Below are 20,408 nucleotides of genomic sequence, written 5' to 3' on the forward strand. Positions count from 1 at the left end.
TTCTAACAAGAAGCAAAAGGTGTGTGTGTGGGTGGAGGGGTGTTCCAGACTCCCTCCCAGGGGTGACCAGGGGGCAGCCCGCACTTGGAAGAGGTGACCTTGCCTTGTGGAGGAAAGACCTCTTTCTCTTCTCTCATTCCTTTCTGCCCGTGTGCCTGAGGGGCATAGGGAGGAGTTGGAGAAAGCTGGGGAGGATTCTGAGCTTTCTTCCAAGGGTCAAGGGATATCTGGAAGGTACATAATATTTGAGTCTGACCAAGATCACTCTGGCTGCTGCGTGCCGGGTGGAGTTGACTGGAGGGGGCTGTTGTTTGGGGGTGGGGTGGTTTGGACCGCCCTTGGGGCCCGGGCAGGGGATGGGGCAGGAGGAAGTAGACTCCAGAGCTACTGGGAGGCTGGCTGTGGTGGCTGGCTCCACGGAGCAGGAAGAGGATGTGGGAAGGGTTCAGAGGTGTGGGGCAGTCCACAGAGGGAGCACGCACATTGGGGGAGCCTGGACGAGGGGGCAATGCCCCCCCCCACACACACCCCTAGAGCCCACCACCTGGCCCTGGCTGTTTGGGACTTCCGCAGCCCCGTTCCCATAAAGCAAGGCTGAGTGATCACAGGACGGGGTCCTCCCACCCTGCACTCATTCCAGCCCCAGGGGGGGCCAGGGACTGGTGAGGCTCCCTGAAGGGTGTCCCAGGCTGCAGGCCCCAGGAGCCCCTGCTCTGGCAGGGCTGTCCCTCAGGGTCTCCTCTCTGAATACTGTCCTCCCACTCATTCCAGCGGCAGCTGGCACCAGCGTGGCTGGATGGTGACATCTAGAGGCAGCCTCCTGTCTCACGTTGCTTCTCTGCAGAATCCCACAGCGAAGGGCCTGGAATGGTGGTGCCAGCCGAGGGCTCCCCATTGGTGTTCCCACCATGTCATCCTCAGGACTGAGTGACCAAGCCACCAGGCAGAGCTCAGAAAAGACCCAGCTCCTCTGTCCCTCCATGCCAAAGCCCAGCTTGGAGTCAGCAAAGCCCCTGGAGCCCCACGTGAACCTATGGATACCCTCCCTCCCACAAGCCAAGGACACATGGGCTTGATGACATCCCCTACCCGTTGCGCCACTTTATTTCAGAGGAAGGGTCATCCCAGCCCTTCAGCCAGCCTCTTCTCACGGAGCCAGCCCCTCACCTCCACCTCACCATTCAGGCCCATCCTGTGTCCTGAGTCCCAAGTGAGAATCCCTCATCTCTCCTTAGAGATGCTTTTTAAAACCACTTGTTCAGGGATCCCCGGGGGGCTCAGTGGTTTACCGCCGCCTTCAGCTCAGATTGTGATCCTGGAGACCTGGGATCGAGTCCCACATCAGGCTCCCTGCATGGAGCCTGCTTCTCCCTCTGCCTGTGTCTCTGCCTCTTTCTCTCTCTGTGTCTCTCATGAATAAATAAATAAAATAAAAAAAAAAACCACTTGTTCATGTCCATCTATCCACATCCAGAGCTTTTCTGGTACTAGACACTCCTTACCCCTTTCCTCACACCTTTTCACACCACACTCACAGTTTGCCTACTACTTCTCTGACCTCTCTGTGGGTGGTTCCTCTTCATCTGCTCCCCCCTTAATCATCCATCTATCCACCCACCCCTACCTTCCTTGTTCATTCCAGGACAGGGGGCAGACCTGATGTTACAGGAACAGAGTGGGGAGGAGAAAAACAAGGACAAATGCCCCAAAGCACCTGGTTGTAACCCTGCAAGGAAAGTGAAGGGATCTGCTTTCCAAGGCATCTGCTGTGCTGCTCCCCCCTTACACCTCCAGGCTGATGAAGAGCAAGCCATGCCCACAGTCCTTTCTGAAGTCGCTACATGGCCTTGCTCACTCTATCCCTGGAGACCACCCCACAGTGTCCGCCTTGCCCATCCAGCCACATTTGGCCACCTCCCCCTCAGCCATCACTGCACTCTCATCCCTGCTTCCATAAACATCCCAGAGCCCATCCCCAGACCCACAGGATTGGACCCTGTGCTTCACTCCCCTTGCTCCTTTCCCTGCACTGGCCCGTTCCATCACCAGGGTGCCCAGTGTCACGTCTCTCAGCCCCCCACCACCGGAAGGGGCCATCCCTGGATACCTCCGGGTACCTGGGCCAGGGCACACAAGAGCCAGAAGAGAAATACTTCGCGGAAGGATTGATGATTTCTCGTTTGTGCAGGGTGGACTGGACAGAGGAGCAGTTGGTAGCAGACATTCTTTCTGTTTATCTGCTGTAGGGACAAGGTTGGACAAGTGAGGGCTTTCCAGAATCCTTGAAAGGCAGAAGAGTTAAGAGAGCAGGTTTTGGGAGATCCCTCCACACACCACTTTTCCAAGGCATGAGGGAAAGTAATGTGTTCTGGCCTACTTATCCCCTTTGTTCCTCCCAGCCAGGCAGTTTCCCATATAGAACGGATAAGGTCAGGAGCTAGTGGAACAAAGACACTCTGACCCATAGAAAGCCAGTAAAGATTCACCCATTCCAGAAGGAGCTGCTTGGAGCACCGGCCACCCACGATTCAGAGGGCCACCAGCCTGGGAAACCACTGTAGGGCATTTCATAGCATCAAGTAAAACAAAAACAAAAACTCTAGATGTGAAAGAAACAGCATAAATTTATTTCTTCCCCCTGGAAGGAGTCCAAAGAGCTCAATTTCTAAAATTTAATTCTCTGTTTCCCTTGTATTTTTTTCCTTGTATTTTTATCGTGTTCCAAAATGATGGGATATTGGAACGCATGTGTTAAGTATATCTAGCTTCTCTTCAGCACCACCTACTTCTCCATCCCATCCCCACCCACCCTGGGCCAAAACTGTACAATGAAAGGGTTTTCATGCATTATGTTCATGCATTATGTTCCCAATACTGGGGCCAGTATTGGGACAAGAGGATGGACGGTGGACTTAGCTCAAATCCTGCCCTACCACTGTGTCAGCGGCATCTTTTTCAGTTTTGGGGCTTGTTTTGTGATATCAAAGAGGGAAATAGCTCCTCCTATTATCTCCATCAGACCTCAGACACTCCCTTTTCCATGTTTCCCTCCCCCAAATCTGCTCCTCTTCAAGGCCAGACCAACCACGCTAGCCCACTAAGTGTAAATGACTTAGTAGTTGGATTGCATATTAAGAAGCACCCATAGGGGCAGTCCTTAGGCCCTTTATCTCTCCAGATGTAGGGTGATAGAGCTCAGGTTCTGAGGGTGAGGTGGAGGGGGGGTGTCTTCAACCCTGGAGGTAGCTGCCTGGAACATGTCCCCTAAAGCTGGCTCTGCATTTAACACAAGCTGGTTTTGTAAGCTCAGTTAAATAATATGAACCCCAGCACGCCTTGGCACTGAGTGTGTGCAGACCCTCACAACAAAAGCCTTCACTTCCTTTTCCTTCACTTCAGGTCCACGCACACACGCTTAACACTGAATGAGGACTTCCTGTGTGGTCAGCAGCCATCACAAACTTGTAGAGAAAACTTCTTTAGGGCAAGGAACCTTGAATAGATTAAAATCTTCCATGGCTAGGTAAAGGTGGTGAAATAAAGACTGGTCTAATCTAGTACTCTAAGGACTTAAAGAAATTAATATTCAAACCAAAAGAAACCAAATTTCATTTTGCCTCTTTTATTTAAAGTTTCATTTAAATATCTCTAATAGTCAGAAAATCATTGTCAAATAAGAACATTGCTATACAGCTTAAAATACAAATGTCAGCAAATATTAATGAACATGGTTAATAATTTTTCCAAGTAAATGCTTGATAAGAAATATTTTCCAGGAAGCAAGTTAAACATCAGCTGCCCCAGGTATGGGGGACAGAGCTTCAGCCTGTTTAGGAAATGGTGGCACAGCAGCCCACGTTCCCTCCTCAGTGATACACAAGGCGGCTTGCGTGACAATTGTACTGCCAGCCTTCATAGCCCAGCTCCAAAGCTACACTGGGGCTTCTTCTGCCAGAGGAAGGAGTCATATACAGAGACAAATGCACCACTTTAAGACGAAGCTAGGATGGCTCCGTTCCAGCATACTCTGGTTTAGTCTGGAAGTGAAGGCCTCCCAAGAACTGTCAAATGAAGATAGGTTACCAGGAACTGATGGACAATAGAGTCAAGCCAGACTCATTCTGAACACATTTTCTTGTTCCCTACAATTCGTTATTCTCTTCTTTAGCTGACTCAAGTTCAAGCTGTTTATATTTCACTTATGCACAGAAGGTGCCAGCTCAATTGCGTCTAACCTGAACTTTTACCCAGCGTGTCCAATGCTAAAGATCTTTTAGGCCAATCACACTTCTGGGAAAACAATGTTTATATATTAACATACCTCAAAGTTCACATTTTCATTATAACAAAAACAGTTTCTAAAAAATAACAAATGAGCTTTAAGTTACAAATAATATCTCAGAAAACTGAATCTAACTCGACCTAGCATACTAGTTTTGAATTTAGAACTAATACCATCTTCTCTATCCATTTTGGCTAATCCCCAGAATCAGCAGAGTTGTGTTATTTATACATAAAATAGTATCTATATTATGCCAATATTATCAAAGCTTTTTACCTAAACTAATATGCAACTTAAATAATCAATGCATATTTTATTAAAGTTACATCTAAAATATTAAATGGTCAATCTTATTTTTTAGTTCGTTTTGAAGGTCTCAATATTGAAGTCTTTTTTTTTAAAGATTTTGTTTATTTATTTATTTATTTATTTATTTATTTATTTATTTATTTATTTATTTATGAGAGACACAGGCAGAGGGAGAAGCAGGCTCCCTGCGGGGAGCTCGGATGCAGGACTTGATCCCAGGATCCTGGGATCACAATCTGAGTTGAAGGCAGACGCTCAACCACTGGGCCACCCAGGTGTCCCTCAATATCGAAAGCTTTACATAAAAGATATGATAGATGCTTTAGAAGACTGACAAATCCTACCAACCCCTCTCACATTCCAGCGTCCTCACACACTAGCCCATGTGTCTCAGAAAGGCCAATGACACCAGAGATGGGGTCAAGGAGTCAGACATGCTGGGGCTTAACCAGGAGACTTCTTGGAACATTCAGGGAAAGAGCTGAGAGTTCACAGTGGAAAAAGGCAGACAATAAACCGAACCTTCTTTCATCTTGATATACCAATTAGAAAGCAGGAAAAATACTGGGGAGAGAAAAAACACAGATATGCTTGAAGAAGCAGGCGGGAAGTCTGTATTCTTTCAGCTGTCCCATGAGTTACTGAATCAGATGCATTTTATGACCTACGCGAGGCTCCCCAACAGGATTCAGACACTGTAATCCTGGTAAATGCTCCGAGGGTGCGCCAGAGTTTAGCTGGCATCAAGAACAAAGAATGTCAGACAAGCAGTCTTCAGCGCTAGCAACAAACTTCCATGCAAGCACAATAGTAATGATTCACGTTTTATTTCTCAGTTAAGATCTAGATCAAAAGGAACACTAATGGTTTCAGAATAAAAAGACCAAGGCTGAAGTGCTCAGAGTAGAGATGAGGCCCCTCTCACTAAACAGTTACACCAGAAAACAGACCGGGGAATGTCCCCAGGCTAGAAGTACCCCAACACGGGAACAAATGTCACCAAGACATGAAAAGTCAAACTTCCTTTTCTTCCCATGGATGGCACACAGTGGTGAGATGAGGAGAAGGATCAACTAACATAGTGCAGAAGACAGAAATGTCAGCTTTGTGGGACTGTATTTGTGTTTCCATTTAAGGACACATTTCCTGTTGTTTAAATGCCATCACAATTCACGAGAACATGAAATTCATTCCCTGAGTAAGGGTGCACGTGGTTTAATTTGAAATAAACACAAAGATGTGCTGCCCACAGAAGCTATTACGGGTCACATTTTTATTTTTGCCCTGACTCCTATACTAAATATGGTCTGGTCCCCGAGGAGTAGCCGTGGTGGTTCAGGTCACAGTTTCAAAGCAAGTGTCCCACCTGACAAATCTCACTCTGCCCGCCCTCTTCGTCACTGCCTCTCAGGATGCACACGGGCAGCCCTGGTTAGTGTCTGAAGTCCTTCATGTTTTCACCTGTCCAGACTCGGGCTGAATCTTACGTCCACAACCCACCGCATCAGCCAGTCCTGCCCACACATCAGTCACAACTACCACACTACGTGATGGATTACTCCTTCCCTGCCGCCATCTGAAGAGGGAGACTTCCTCCAGGACAGCACTGCACAGTCAGCAGCAGCAGAGGTAGGAGGATTAGGTGGAATTCACAGAACATTGAGGGGTATAATCAGAAAACCTAAGAGCTCTAAATAACCTCCCACCCAGAGGCTAGGCCCCAGAGGGTATTTCATTAATGCAGGGAAGGCCAGGAGTTAAGGTGTAGACTGAAGTTCCCTCCCAACATGGCTCAAGGTTCAAGGGGTGGGACACAGTGGAAGGGATCACAAGCCGCACAAGTGAATTCAGCTGGTCCAGAGGCCTAGCTGCCCCCCTCCCCAGCCACCTCCCCTCAGCTGAAAATCAAGACAAGTCATTCCAAGCATGCTTATAGCAGGCCCGTTTGCAAGTCTGAGAACTCAATTTTAGAACAAACTAAAACACAACTAGGATGCAGCATCACAAAATATTTGCACAAGTATAATCACACACAAGAGTTAGAATATTGCATAGAAAAGTATTCTAGAATATGCTTTGTAAACCTATGTCTTAGTAACTTAAAAAATAAACAAAACTTCCCTTCATAGTCTAGACGTCCATGACTGTGAATTGAGGAAATTGCCAGGTTTGCAGATCTTGTGGCACAACCTCAGAAAATCCTGAAGTTCTTCATATTCTTAGAACAATGACTAAATTTACCCATCGAAGGCTTACCAACAATGTCCTTATGCAGAAGAGGTGACCAACACATACAAGGACATGAAATCATTATTACTGCTTTTAAACCAAGGCTGGTTTTTTTTCTCATGTCAGTTTGTTATTAAGCAAGCTACATCTGCCTGCCTTTTTACCAGTAAGGACTAAAGAGCCAGTTTAAGAGTAAGTGGAAATATCTTAGAAAAGCATTTAAGTTAATCTTGGGCATACAGGAGACTCTTAACCCCCCTTGTAATAGGCATCAATTGAGTCTGAGTTAAAATACACCACAGTGACAGTGATGTCATCCCTGTACATCCTTGCCAGGTCCTCTGGCAGTGTCAACATCGCTGTCAGCCGCTCCGGCTCCATCTCCCCATACTCATTGCTCCCTATGGCGTGTCTGATCAGACGTGTGGCTGCGTTCTGGTCAGCTGCACGGAGCCCCTGGGCTTTCCTTTGCAGCAGCAGGCTCTGCATAAGGCCCAGGTTGGCAGGTCTCTGGGCCAGGTCTGGCTTGTGCCGACCTGCTTCAGCCAGGTGCTCCACCACCAGCCTCACTACTTCCTCATTGCCCAGGACATCCCACAGACCATCTGAGGCCAGCACAAGGAACTTATCCTGAGGGCGCAGCCGGTGGTAGGTGACCTCAGGCTCGGCGGTCAGGTAGGGTGGGGTATAGTAGTGTGGAGGCGTGAACTGGTAAATGTTGAGGGCCTCAGTGTCAAAGCCCCTCTCCAGGACACTGCGCTGCAGCTCTTTACTCCACTTCAGCTGGACATCCCCAAAGGCCCTGCAGGGCATGAGGACGCCCAGCAGTCTGTTGTCCATTATGACTGTCCTGTCCTCTGATTCAGGGTGCTCTCCCTTCAGCCGTGACAGCTCAGCTGGGTTCCAGGCATTGTGGTCACAGGTGAGGGGCAGACAAGACCACATGCCATTGTCCTCCTGGACCCCAAGGACAGCCCGACAGTCACCGGCGTTTGCCACGTGCAAGTGAACTCCATCAACATGGGCCACGCAAGCTGTTGCCCCAGAGAAGGCGACCTGGAGTGAAAGGTTCCTTGTCATCTCATCTTCCAGGGGGGCCTGGACTTCCAGCGAGATGTCAGAATCCAGTCTCTGGAAGGAGTACATTAATGCTTCCTTAATGTTGAGTCCCATTTCCATGTGCAAGTCAAGTAGCTCTTGCCAGTAGACTCGGAGGTGATCAAGATGCACTGATGTGACATCCTTGTAGATGCTGTCCCCTGGGTGCTTGAGCCAATGCAGGATGGGCAGCAGGGGCTTCATGCTTTCCATGGCTCCCTCCATCTGCTCCAGGGTCTGCTGGGACATCAGTGACACTGCCATGTAGTAGAAGAGCCTCTCACTCACTGCTTGAGCACACGCGTGGCCACCATGACCATCAAAGATGCCAAACATCAGCCCATTGGTCTGCAGGCAAGAGGCGATACCTCGCCGGTCTTCCACTGGGGAATTGGCAGCCAGCTGGTTGCTCTCAAACCGTAACACCGAATTTGGGACTCCACTGACAAGGTCAAGCATCTTGTGGGCTGACTCTCCTGCTCGCAGCACTTCATTTACCTGCTCAGGGCTGAGCTGCAAGTGAAAATCATCTTCCTCTGTTGAAGTGTGTCTGTAGGCTTTCTGCAGAGCAGAGCCACTGCAAGGGCCAATGCTTTTTCTGGTGCCTAGTACCTGGGAAAAGAGTCTCAATCTTGATTCGTTTCTATTTGAGGCACACCTTGAATATAAGCGTCTGCCCCCCTGTAATGTGGCAATGCTGTTCCTTGCAGAATTTTTTAAGATCCAGAAGGGCAAAGTACTTGACATTATGAAACTATACCAGCAAATGTGTTCCTTCAGCAAAAGGGGCTTTCTTTAAACCTGAAAATTAGAGAGTTAAAGAAAGCTCAAGTTTAATTTCTTAAAAACACTGACTTCTGAAAACATTTGCTACATCCTAAACAAAAGTGATTTAAGATAAATTTTAAAAGAGTTGACTAAATTAAAAATACTTAAGCAAGTCTCCCTACCTCCATTACAACACATAAGTAACATTCCAGAAAATGGGGAAAATATGCTCTCCACTCCTAAAGAGCCACTGAAGGCTTTCCCACAGACCTCACTCATTCCTCACAGCGAACCCAGGGCCCCCTCTTTTCTTTTTCTTCCCAAATCCTTTCCCTTGCCAGAGCCCGGTGTCTCGCTCCCATGTGCACTCTCCCCAGCAGACTGTGTTTATTTAAACATCTGCTTCTCCACCATTCTATAAGCTCCATGAATTCAGGAAACTGGGCTCCCTTACTCAACAGTGGCTCTCCAGTGCCCAGCCTTATACGAGGCACACAACAGGCCCCCAAATACTGGCTAGATATAACATTTCCAGGGGCCCAATAACACACCAGGTATGACAGTAGCTAACATCAGACATACTGTTTCACCTGCCTGAGCGCCAGTTGTCTGACATGATGAGGATACTAGCCCCATGAGGTTTTGTGAGGATTTAATGAAATATGACCCTTCTGCTCCAAAAGGTCATTGTTAGTTTTATCACTAGGTGACTCCTCTAATCATTCTGTACACATTTTTATATACTTGAAACCACAACTTACAATGTGGTTTCCTTTTTAGGAGCATTTTATTCATGATAAATACATTTCACGGGTGTGCATGGATCCCCATTTTGGCATAAAAATCTCAATTTACTTAACTGTTCTCTCGTGTTGTAAATTTAGAGGTCGTTTCCCCTGGCTAACATTTATGAAACACCAAACTGCACTGCCCTACACACCAACCTTTTTCTTACTTAGGCTTTAACCCACTTATTTCCCAAAGGCGCAATCAGTAGGTCAAAGGGTGTAAACTCATGTTGCCAAACTGATTTCCAAAAGGTTCACATTTGCCTCCACAAGGACATGAAGGGAACAGTTTCCTAACACCTTCAAGAGACTCTGGTGGTATTTTTTTCTTAGACAAAAAAAAAAAAAAAAAAAGAAAAGAAAAGAAAAGCTGCTCTATTTTCTCGGGTGACCTCAGAGGAGCGTTTCCTACGTGTTTCTGGATTTCGTTCAGGAGCCCTGCCCTCGCAAATTGGTCTGTTGGGGGCACTGGGGGCTCTCAGACCCGAGGCCCGTCCTCCTGCCCCGGCCGGGCCCGCGGAACCTGGAGCAGGGGCGGTGGGTGACACCGACCGAGGGCGCCTGGCACCTCCCACCCCTCCCGGGCCCTGAAGAGAAACCAGGCAACCGGGCCCGACGCGAGGCGGTCGGCCCAGCCGGCATCCAGACGATTCCGGGTCCCTGAAGAAACCAAACAGGCCCCGAGTTCAGGTCCCCCACAGCGTCCTGGGCAGGGGTGCCTGCCTCTCCGGGCTCCACCAAGCCCGCCTCCCTCAAGCCCGGCGCCGCCGCCACATCCCCGAGCCCCAGCTTCCCAGCCTGCAGAACGGGAATTCGGTCGAGGGGCCGAGCTCCCGGGGGTGCTCCCGGGGCCAAGGCGGCTCGCGCGGACGCCCGGGTCCGCCGCCAAGGGTCCTTGGCAAGGTCCGGAGCCCACGTGGCGCGCGCGCGTGGTGGGGTGACCGCGGCCGCCGGCCCGCCCCGCCCCTCGCCTCACCTCGGCGCGGCGCTCCACCTCATCACCTGATCCAGTCCGGCGGGCCGCGGAGGGCCGGACGCGGGCGACGCCCTGCGGGGCTGCAGGAGCCCCCATCCCGCGGTCGCCCCCTTCCCTACCTCGGACCTTCGCCCCCTCTCACCAGCTCGCGCCGCGGCCGCGGGTCCGTCCCGTCAGCTCCGCGCCTGCGCACACCGCCGCGGCCACCGCCCCTCCCGCCTCCTCCCCTGCAAGCGGCCCCTCGCGCGGGTCCAGCGGGAGAAGGAAGCGCCGCTCGCCAGCTCTTATTGGCTCGCCCGCGGAGGCGGGCCCTTGACGGACGGCGGGGTTGCCCAATGGCTGAGGAGGACGAGAGGGCAGGATCCGGTTTCTCCCCACCCATCCCCTCCAGTCTCCTGGGCTGAGCAGGTGGGCTGAGCGGGTGGGCCGCCTGCTCCGCGGGGCACTCAGGGGCCCGCACCCGCACCCCCCAGACCGAGCACCCCTTCAATTCCTTATTGTTGATAATACCTCAGGCTCCCTCCGTTGCTTCGCCCACCAGTGCCGACCCCTCTCCCAGGCGCCACGGCCTTGTATTCCAGCCTGCGGACACTCCCTCCGGAGGCCTCGAACGCATCTTGCCTGAGACTTGCCTCCCGGCTAAACCGGCCCTTCCTCTCCTACCCTAACCCCGTAAGGGCCCACCGTTTAACCAGATAACCTGAATCAGCCTTCTGGGAGGTGTTTTGTTTTGTTTTAAGATTTATTTTAATTTGAAAGAGAGAGAGAGAGAGAGAGAGAGGCGAGGAAGAGAATCCCAAGCAGATTGGCACTGAGCCCGGGAGCCCGAGGTGGGGCTGGATCTCACAACCCTGAGATCATGACCTGAGTGGAAACCAAGAGTCGAGGGCTTGACTCACTGAGCTACCCAGGCGCCCCCCAAGCCTGGGAGTCTTGACTGCTCCCTGTCTCTATGCCCTCTCCTGTTAGTTCTGTAATCCTGTTAATCTTATCTCCCAAGCATCTCTCCAATCCACACATTTGTCTCAGGCGACTTCACTGCCCTATTCCAATCCTCTCATCCGGTTTCCCTGCCTTCAACTTCCAATGTAGCAGCTCTTCCTTTATAGAACAGGCAGTGACCTTTCTAAAACTCAAATTCCTTCTCTAAAGTATTCATTGGTTCCCCCAGGGAGCATTGGGCCTTCAAAAAAAAAAAAAAAGACAATTACATTGGTCTGATCACCGACAGTTACCAGAAACGGTTAGTGGTTGGTAGGTTGAGAAAGGCTGAGAACCAAGACACCAGATAATCACCTTGTGGGATTTCAGTTATCTCCTGCTTGCTTATTTTTTAAAATTTTTATTTATTTTTAAGATTTTATTTGTTTATTCATGAGAGATAGAGAACGAGGCAGACACAAGGGCAGAGAGAGAAGCAGGCTGCCGGGAGCTTGACGTGGGACTCCATCCCAGGACCCTGGGATCATGACCTGAGCCAAAGGCAGATGTTCAACCACTGAACCACCCAGGCGCCCCATCCCCTGCTTGCTTATTAATGGCTTTACTTGAACTCTTCTACTAACTGCGGTAAGGCAAGTGCAGTCCTTCCCTAAAAGCAAAGAAAAACAGATGACCAGAAAGGCCACTTACAGTCCTGAACATGTGGTCTTCGGGAAGGAAGATATGCTGGCTTACCTGGAGAGTGCGGCCAGCCCAAGGACATGCCTACCATCAAAGTGGACCCAAGGACGTGCCTACCATCAGACTGAACCTAAGGATGTGTCTGCCATCAAACTGCTCCTGTCAGACTTGCTTCTGATATGAATTTATACTGCCACTCACCCTTGGCCTTTTACAGAATTGTTACCAGTAAATCAGAACATGCATTATCTCTCTTCCTGGGTATGGAAGAGACAAGGCTGTTTCAGACTGAAACTAAAAATAGCCCTAAACCATTCCAAAGAAATGGGTGCAATTTTGTTTTTATTTTTCATATACATGATCCATTGGGGGTGACAAAGGGGTGACCACTTATGGGTGCCTGATGTGACTGCTGGAGACACAGAAGTGGCTGCCCCCACCACACTTTTCTGGGCAAAATTACATCACTTGGCTAAGTCTGAAACCACAGTTTTTCTAAGTTAGCACACACATACACACACACACACACACACACACACACACACACCAATTCCAATATGAAAATATACCCTTGATGATTTTGTGTGCATTGGAACTTTCATTTAGGGCCTATAGCTAGCTCAGTCACTGACCTATGATGGCCAGCCCAAGAACTCCAGTGAGTCTCCCAGAGCTTCTTTGTCTCAAGGTCTTATAAGAAGGAAAAATGAAGGAAAAACGAAGGAAAAGAACTTATGTCTCCTTGAGAAAGGAAAAGCACCAGATCGGCTGTCATTTGCTTGCTGAGGAAATGTAAAAATATTCAGTTTCAGTTAAAACCAAAAGCAAATGTGAATTAAAATGAGATGTTGGTTTTTGTCAATCAACCTGAGAAACATCAAAACATGATTAGTACTTCATATCGGTGAGTAGGCATTGCCACCTAGGCAGCTGGGAGCATAAATTGAGGCTACCCAATGGACAGATCTTTGATCCACTTATTCTATTTCTTTTAGTTTATCCTAAAGGGACAGTTAAAAGTAGGGGCACCTTGATGGGTCTGTTGGTTAAGCATCTGACTCTTGGTTTCGGCTTGGGTCATGATGTCAGGGTTGTGAGATCAAATTCTGCCTCGAGCTCCACACTCAACAATCAGCATGGAGTTGGCTTGAGATTCTTTCCCTCTCTGCCATCTCCATCTCCCTCTCTCTCCCCCAGGTGTGCATGCATGCTTTCTATCAAATAAATAAATAAAGATAAAATCTTAAAAAAAGAAATAAAGGTAAAAATTAGAAATTTTCTACAGTAAATATACATATATATCACTCCATATGGCCTATCTTGTATAATCAGGAAAAAGAAGGAGGAGGAAGAGGAGGAGGAGGAGGAGGGGGAGGAGAAGAAGAAGAAGAAGACGCAGCAGCAGCAAAACTGTATTTTAAAAAAACAGCCTGACCCAGGTAGGGAGTTAGATCCCTTGGATGATTCTGGCAAAATTCCCCAATTCTCTAGCGATGCAGAGAAGAGCTTCTGTGGAATGTCTGGAAAGCTGGATCTGAGGATGACCTTGTGTCAGGAGGAACTGAGGTGGTACAGCCAGTTTTTCCAACTGTCAAATCTAGAACATCAAGGCCTGATATCTGGGAGAATTTGTAAAAACTTCAGATATCTTCTTTGCCAGTGAGCAGATGTGGAGTGGTTCTGAGGCATCAGTGCTCCCCAGTGCATCTGAATAAACCCAGAAAAACCTTCCTACTGATGTGAGCACATCTGGGCTCTCAGACGATTGTCTCAGACTGGTGCCATCCTAAATCAAATAATTCAGCTTCACCATCTTGGGCCAAGCAGCTGGCTTTTCCGGGCACTGTCTTCTCCCAAACTGACCACACACCTGGACATGTGTGTGCATGCATGCATATTCACACACACCACAGGGCCTCCTTTCCTTTATTTTATTTATTTATTCATGAGAGACAGAGAGAGAGAGAGAGGCAGAGACACAGGCAGAGGGAGAAGCAAACTCCATGCAGGGAGCCCGATGTGGGACTCAATTCCGGGACCCCAGGATCATGCCCTGGGCCGAAGGCAGGTGCTAAACCACTGAGCCACCCAGGATCCCGGCCCCCTTTCCTTCAGAGAGAATGGTTAACAATCCCTTCAGAGCAGCAAGCTCAACGACATATTTAGCAAGTCCCAGAGATGCCAGTGACAAACAAAAGCTTGGAGATTTTTTAAAAATAAAAGTCTTGCCTCAACCCTCTTCTCAAACCTGTTCTGAAGCAACAGAGCTCACCCGGTTATCAGGAAGCCTCAAAGTGGTGTGTTAAGCTCCTAGCTCAGAGAGCCAAAACTAAAGATTGCCCTTCACTAGGGGAAGATGGGCAGACCCCTTTGGGGGGAACTCAACTGGTGTTTCTGTCTCTTGAAGGCTTCTCCAAACACAAATCAATCTCTTTCACTTGCTTGATGGATCAGCTGCACCCAAGGCTATGGTGGCCCAGGCCAGAGGTCATCTCCTATGACCACAAAATAATCGATCTTTTTGCCATCATCATCATCCCACAGCCATCTCTATTCAGACTCATTCACTGGCAGGCCCAGAATTTTCCATCAGCCTGGAGTCCTAAGCCTGACGCCCCAGCTCTGGCACCTATTTGCTGTGTGATCCTAGGCCAGTCACTTCCTCTCTCTGAGCCTCTGTAGAACTATTTGCTTGGGAAGGGCAGTTTTGTGGGCCTTGTTGTTGTCACTAGCACTTCAAGCTGCCAATGACTTTCTTGAAATTTCTTGAAATGCCCTTTCTTGAAAGTAAATTTGGAGTGGGGCAGAAGAACAGCTCTAAGGGTTTGGTATGGGTAAGAGGAAGCAAGAGGAAGTTGGAAGACTGCCCTGGAGACCCCGGAAGTGCAAGCTTCTCATGCTTTCTCTTGCAGCTGCAGGGTGTGGAGTCCGCTGGATCAGCCAGCAATGGCCCCGTGGCATGGCTTGTGCTACCCTGTGAAATTCTCCAAGAAAATGAGGATGCCCAGCAGCCACTCAGCACCGCTCCTGAAGCACCCCTTTCAGGCCTAGGGCAACTCTTTGAGGGACCAGAGGACACAGTAGGCTAGGCTAAGGGGTGGGGTGGGAGTGCAGTGTCACCTGAGCAGGGGCCCCTGGCATCGAACAGGAACGTAGGGTTGGAAAGGCCAGAAAGGAGCTATTAGCTAGTACAGAACAGAACAGCAGATGAAAAAGCAGATTACAATGGGTATGTGTGTGTGTATATGATAATAACGATTATTTATTTATCTATTTTTTTCTTCCTCCTCTTTTTCTGTTTGTCCATGCCTTTGCGTGCAGAGAAAAGTTTAGCAGGACACATGCCCAACAGTTAAGAATGCTTATCTCTAGGTCATAAAACTTTCACATTCTTTCTTTTCCATGTATTTCTTTATATACTTTTTTTTTCTTTTTTAACATGCAGCATGTATTTAACAATCAGGAAAATCCCCAATAATGTCTATCCTACACACTTATACGTAGGAGTGGGAGAGAAGCACAGCGGGCTGTCTTGGGGTAAAGGAGGCAGCTGGGGACAGGGGCAGAGGCCAGAGGGCTCTTTTATGTGGGGAAATCAGGCAAGGCTCCTCTGATAAGATAGGCTTTTGCAGAGAGATCTGAAGGAAGTTAGAGAGTGAGCCTGGCCTATCTGGGAGAGAGCATTCCACGAAGAAAAAATAACAAGGACAAAGGTCTTGGCCTTTTGAACCAAGGGAAGGGCTTGAATTTTATGGCCAGGGCTGGAAAAAAACATGAGAAAGCATCTCACCCATGCTTTCTGAGAGCATTCTTCATGGAGCACCCATCCTAGAAAATGTTCCAAGAGAAAAGAGTCACATCTCTCTCTACTACCCACTCCTGGAACGGATTCACAATGTATGACTTAGTCAAGGCACTGAAAAATCATGCAGGAAAAGGAATTCATCCAATTTTATTGCAGCAATTCCATAGCATTCACCATGAATCTCTTTTTTGCTGTAAAATCTAGTCACATCTGGCGGAATCCACGTACTTCGTGAGATGCCCATATATCCATTGTTTGAAGTGCAAAATTAAGTCCAGAGACCCGAACTGACTTCCCCAGGTTCCCAGGGGTCCCACTTTCTTAGCCCACTGTGGCTAAGAAGGGTCTAAGCTCTGCTCTCTGGACTTACAGCCAAGCCACTTTTCTAGAAGCTTTTAATCTGCATTTAATAGCCTGAGGGACCAGTTTGAGCTTCTCTGAAGCCAGAAGAAGAGTTCCCTTCAGGGAAGATACTCACTCTCTCAGCATCCTGTCTTTCTATTTAGTCAACTTTTTTTTTTTTTTTTTAAAGTAAGACGTAGGCGCAATGTGGGACTTGAACTCATGACCCCCAAATCAAGAGTCCCATGCTCTACCAACTGGGCCAGCCAGGTACCTCTTATTTAGGCATCTTTAGGTAAAAACTAATTTAAATTTGGCTTTCATCTCCACCAGTGCTAACAACATATGTGTCTTTTCTGAGCCTGGTCTCTTAGTGGGCATGCAGAGCTAATGCATTGCAAACACACTCATGGAAAACCAAATATACTTTAATCAGCCAATAGCAATCATTGAAGCCTCCACTTCAACACCCTACTTCTTGTAGGAAGCTGAGAATCTATGGACTGGGTATTTTTTTTTTCTTCCCTGCCTAAGGACAAGGGTGGCATTGTGGCCTCAGGATTCATTTATGAAGTTTTTGAGCGTTTTTTATACTTGCTTTTCCAAAAGACAAGAGCCTCCTCTAGCACAAGGCACCCCATGTACTGTGGCAGTTTTGGTGGCTGGTCCATGAATCAGGCAGAGATGTAAGAACCCCAGTGCTGCCATCGACTGGATACATGACTTGGATAAGGGACCTTAGTCAAATGTAGAGTCTCTCTATCATCATCTGCTGAAGAGGGGCAGTAGTTCCCCTGTATGTTGTGGGGTCATCGCCCTCCTCCTAGCTGTATAGTGACTATGGAATGGGGGCAGAGAGGAGTATGTGAGGGTGTTGAAACAGAGCTGTCCTCTTTTCCTTCGCTCTGGAGCTATTTCTGTCTGAAGAACTAGGACCCGTCTCTGTAATCAGGACACCCCCATCCCCAGGCTATGCTGGAGACTGGGTCAAATTTAATTCAGCTTTTTTTTTTTTTTTTTTTTCACGCTACCTTCAGTTCCATGTAACTACCTCTAGGGCAAAGCCCCTGCTGTTCTCCTGCCTGGAATGCCCTCCTTTATCCTCCAGACTTTTAGCAAACAGAGAGGAGCAGTGCGGCCCTTGCCTGGGCCTCCATATGCCTTTTTCCCAATAGCCCAGTAGTCCTTGGTGGCACTAACCAGTTGCCTGCTTTGCCCAGTGCTGCAGTCCCTGGACAGCAGAGAAAGCAACAGCTTAGGGTGCTCAGCAAAGCAGGAGCACAAACAGCAGCAAAAATATTTTAAATACTTTGACAAGTAGAAAGCCGCTTGGTGAGGTTCTTTCCTAGCATGGCTAGGTTGACCCCTGCTGGTGGGTATTGACTGGGATGGACCAGGAACCAAGCTGCAACCTCACACGTGGCCACAAGGGGGCGTAAACACACTGCAGGAAGCACCTGAGCACCTCCTCACTTCCCAGAGCTGGTGGAGGGAGTGTGTCTATAAACCTGCATGTGCATCCCCCTACAATGCTCCTACGAGGAACCAACACTGTCATTAGTGGGGTGGCTGACTAATGCCTTTCAAGGGGCCTAGAGAGTGGTGACACAGGCTTGGCCAATCTGAGGTAGACCAATCCTAGCCCCAGCTCCAACTATGTGACAGGGACAAGTGTCTTAATCTCATCTGCAAAATGGGAATGAGAATGGTACCCACTTCAAAAGATCTTGGGTCAACTCATAAAATGAGTTAATTAAACGAGTCAATTCATGAAAAAAAAAGTCAATTCATGGATTGTGTTCATTGTGGGTCATGTCACAGGTACACGGAGCATGGTCTCAGAAGAGGTCCAAAGAAAGGTGCCTTAAAATATTTTGTTAGTTAATATTTTATTAAAATAAAAGTGTGAGGGATCCCTGGGTGGCACAGCGGTTTAGCGCCTGCCTTTGGCCCAGGGCACGATCCTGGAGACCCGGGATCGAATCCCACATCGGGCTCCTGGTGCATGGAGCCTGCTTCTCCCTCTGCCTGTGTCTCTGCCTCTCTCTCTCTCTCTGTGTGACTATCATAAATAAATTTTAAAAAATTAAAAAAAATAAATTAAATAAAAGTGTGATGAGAGGGTGCCTGGGTGGCTCAGTAGGTTAAGCATCTGCCTTCGGCTGGGGTCATGATCCTGGGGTCCTGGGATCGAGCTCTGAGTCGGGCTCTCTGCTCAGGGGGGAGCCTACTTCTCCCTCTCCCTCTGCCTGCTTGTGCTTTGTCTCCCTCTTTCTCATTTTCTGTCAAATAAATAAATAAAATCTTTAAAAAAATACTTTAAAAAAAGTGTGATGAGAGAAATCAGAATTACATTTACCTTCTTTATAGTTACTTTTCACTTTAGTAACACCTTGTACTGTTTTTATATTTAATTACATATGTGAGGGCCCCATAATCCTTTCAGTGTGGGGCTTAGGTGGGTTTTCAGCTCATGGAGGACCCCGTAGGGGCTGCGGCTGTTTGGGGCCCCTGGGTCTGTTAGGAGGTGCAGTCCTTGAGAGGCCCAGAGTACTTGAGCAGATATCCATGCAGGGCCAGGAAAGTGTAGGTCCTGGTGGCAGATTCTGAGAGAGGTGCTTGTGGTAGGCAGCCAAGTTCACCTGGGGTTTGCAGCCCTCCATCCCTAGAGACTAGCCTGATCCCTCGGGAGCTGGCTATGGAGAGGCCCTACTTTAGAATTCCCCATTAGTGCTCTCACTTGGGCCCCCACCTCCTTCAGGCCATGCCCTACTCAAGTTCCTCTCCCTATGGTTCTTTGACCTCCAGAAGTCCCTCTCATTTCTCCTCTAGACTTGTGGTATCACCTTGGAGAGCATTTAGGGCATCTAGGGGGGCAGTCGTCACATGGTTGGGAAGACCTCTGGCATTCGGAGTTGTCACAAGTACTGAAGTCCTACAGGGCAGTTTCACACAGCACAAAATTGTCTGAGTCCTGCCCTACCTTTGAACATTTCATCTGGATGTTCAGACAGGTGAAGAATTGGTTTATCTTCATTTGAGCCTACAACCTTGTTCCTGTTTTAAAATTCTTTTTTTTTTAATTGAAGTATAGTTGATATACAATGTTACATGAGTTTTGAGTGTACAGCATAGCGGACAAATCTATTTATTATGCTATGCTCACCCTAAGTGTAGTACCAGCTGTCATCATATTACACTATTATAATACTATTGACTATATTCCCTATACACTATGTTTTATCCCCATGACTTATTCACTCCATACCACCTGGTTCCATTTTATTTGGAAACACAGAGTAATGTTTGCATAGTTTTAATATATGGCAAATTTTTGTACTTTATGTTGCTTGGAATTTTACCATTTATACTTAATTTGTGCATTGTTCTGTTCATAATATTTTTTTAAAAAATATTTTATTTATTTATTCATGAGAGACATAGAGAGAGAGAGGCAGAGACACAGGCAGAGAGGAAGCAGGCTCCATGCAGGGAGCCCCATGTGGGACTCCATCCCGGGACTCCAGGATCACGCCCTGGGCCGAAGGCAGGCGCCAAACCGCTGAGCCACCCAGGGATCCCCTATTCTGTTCATAATCTTAAGAGACAAAATTTCACCTCCTATGAGTTAAAATATGATGACTTCTAAAATATTGCACAGTGGATGAACACATGTCTCAAATTCAATGAGTAGATGGGATGTTTTCATGTCTGTTCTAAAAAGTACAGGAGTTGTTCACTACCTAGGAAAAGGACACTATAAAGGCAGCAATACTCATGTTTCTCTGCCTGGAAAGCATTGGTAGCTGCAGTGTTGTGAGGCTTCTGTATATGGGTACAAGCCTCAAAAGACCTCATCGCATCCTTGTGAGCTAATATTTACATTCTGATACACATATTATTTTATTGAAAATTATGTTATTTGTATATATAAACATGTAACATATAAAGGGCTGTCCTTTATATTACAACTGAGGCATTAAAGTGATTTTTTTGAAATGAAGCGTGTAGATAAATTGTATTTTCTTTGATCTTCATTGGAGGCTCATGATGGGAAGCATTGCATTTATTATTACAAAAAGTAGGCTCTGGAAACCTCACAAACATAATTATGAGCCCCAAAGCTAGAAGCTAGGGAGGTTTCTGAAATGAAAGATTTCATTTTACTTGAAGTTCAAAATCAGACAA

The 20,408-nt window shown here is 47.8% G+C and overlaps 1 protein-coding gene across 4 annotated transcripts; it reads right to left on the bottom strand.

Annotated features, from left to right (window-relative positions):
• Positions 1–3,606: 3,606 nt before the first annotated feature.
• PDP2 (pyruvate dehyrogenase phosphatase catalytic subunit 2) lies at positions 3,607–10,706 on the bottom strand. 4 transcript variants are annotated; one of them, XM_038538746.1, is made up of 2 exons: positions 10,593–10,706; positions 3,607–8,719 (listed from the first exon to the last, which is right to left on the bottom strand). In XM_038538746.1, exon 2 carries the CDS (start codon positions 8,663–8,665, stop codon positions 7,070–7,072), a length of 1,596 nt encoding a protein of 531 aa, XP_038394674.1. In that variant the 5' UTR covers positions 8,666–8,719; positions 10,593–10,706; the 3' UTR covers positions 3,607–7,069. The 4 variants fall into 4 exon arrangements, with proteins under 4 accessions (XP_038394674.1, XP_038394672.1, XP_038394673.1 ...); XM_038538744.1 differs by having other exon boundaries at positions 10,451–10,646; XM_038538745.1 differs by having other exon boundaries at positions 10,446–10,646.
• Positions 10,707–20,408: the final 9,702 nt, after the last annotated feature.

Source organism: Canis lupus, chromosome 5 (genome assembly GCF_011100685.1).
Source record: "Canis lupus familiaris isolate Mischka breed German Shepherd chromosome 5, alternate assembly UU_Cfam_GSD_1.0, whole genome shotgun sequence".
NCBI lineage: Eukaryota > Metazoa > Chordata > Mammalia > Carnivora > Canidae > Canis > Canis lupus.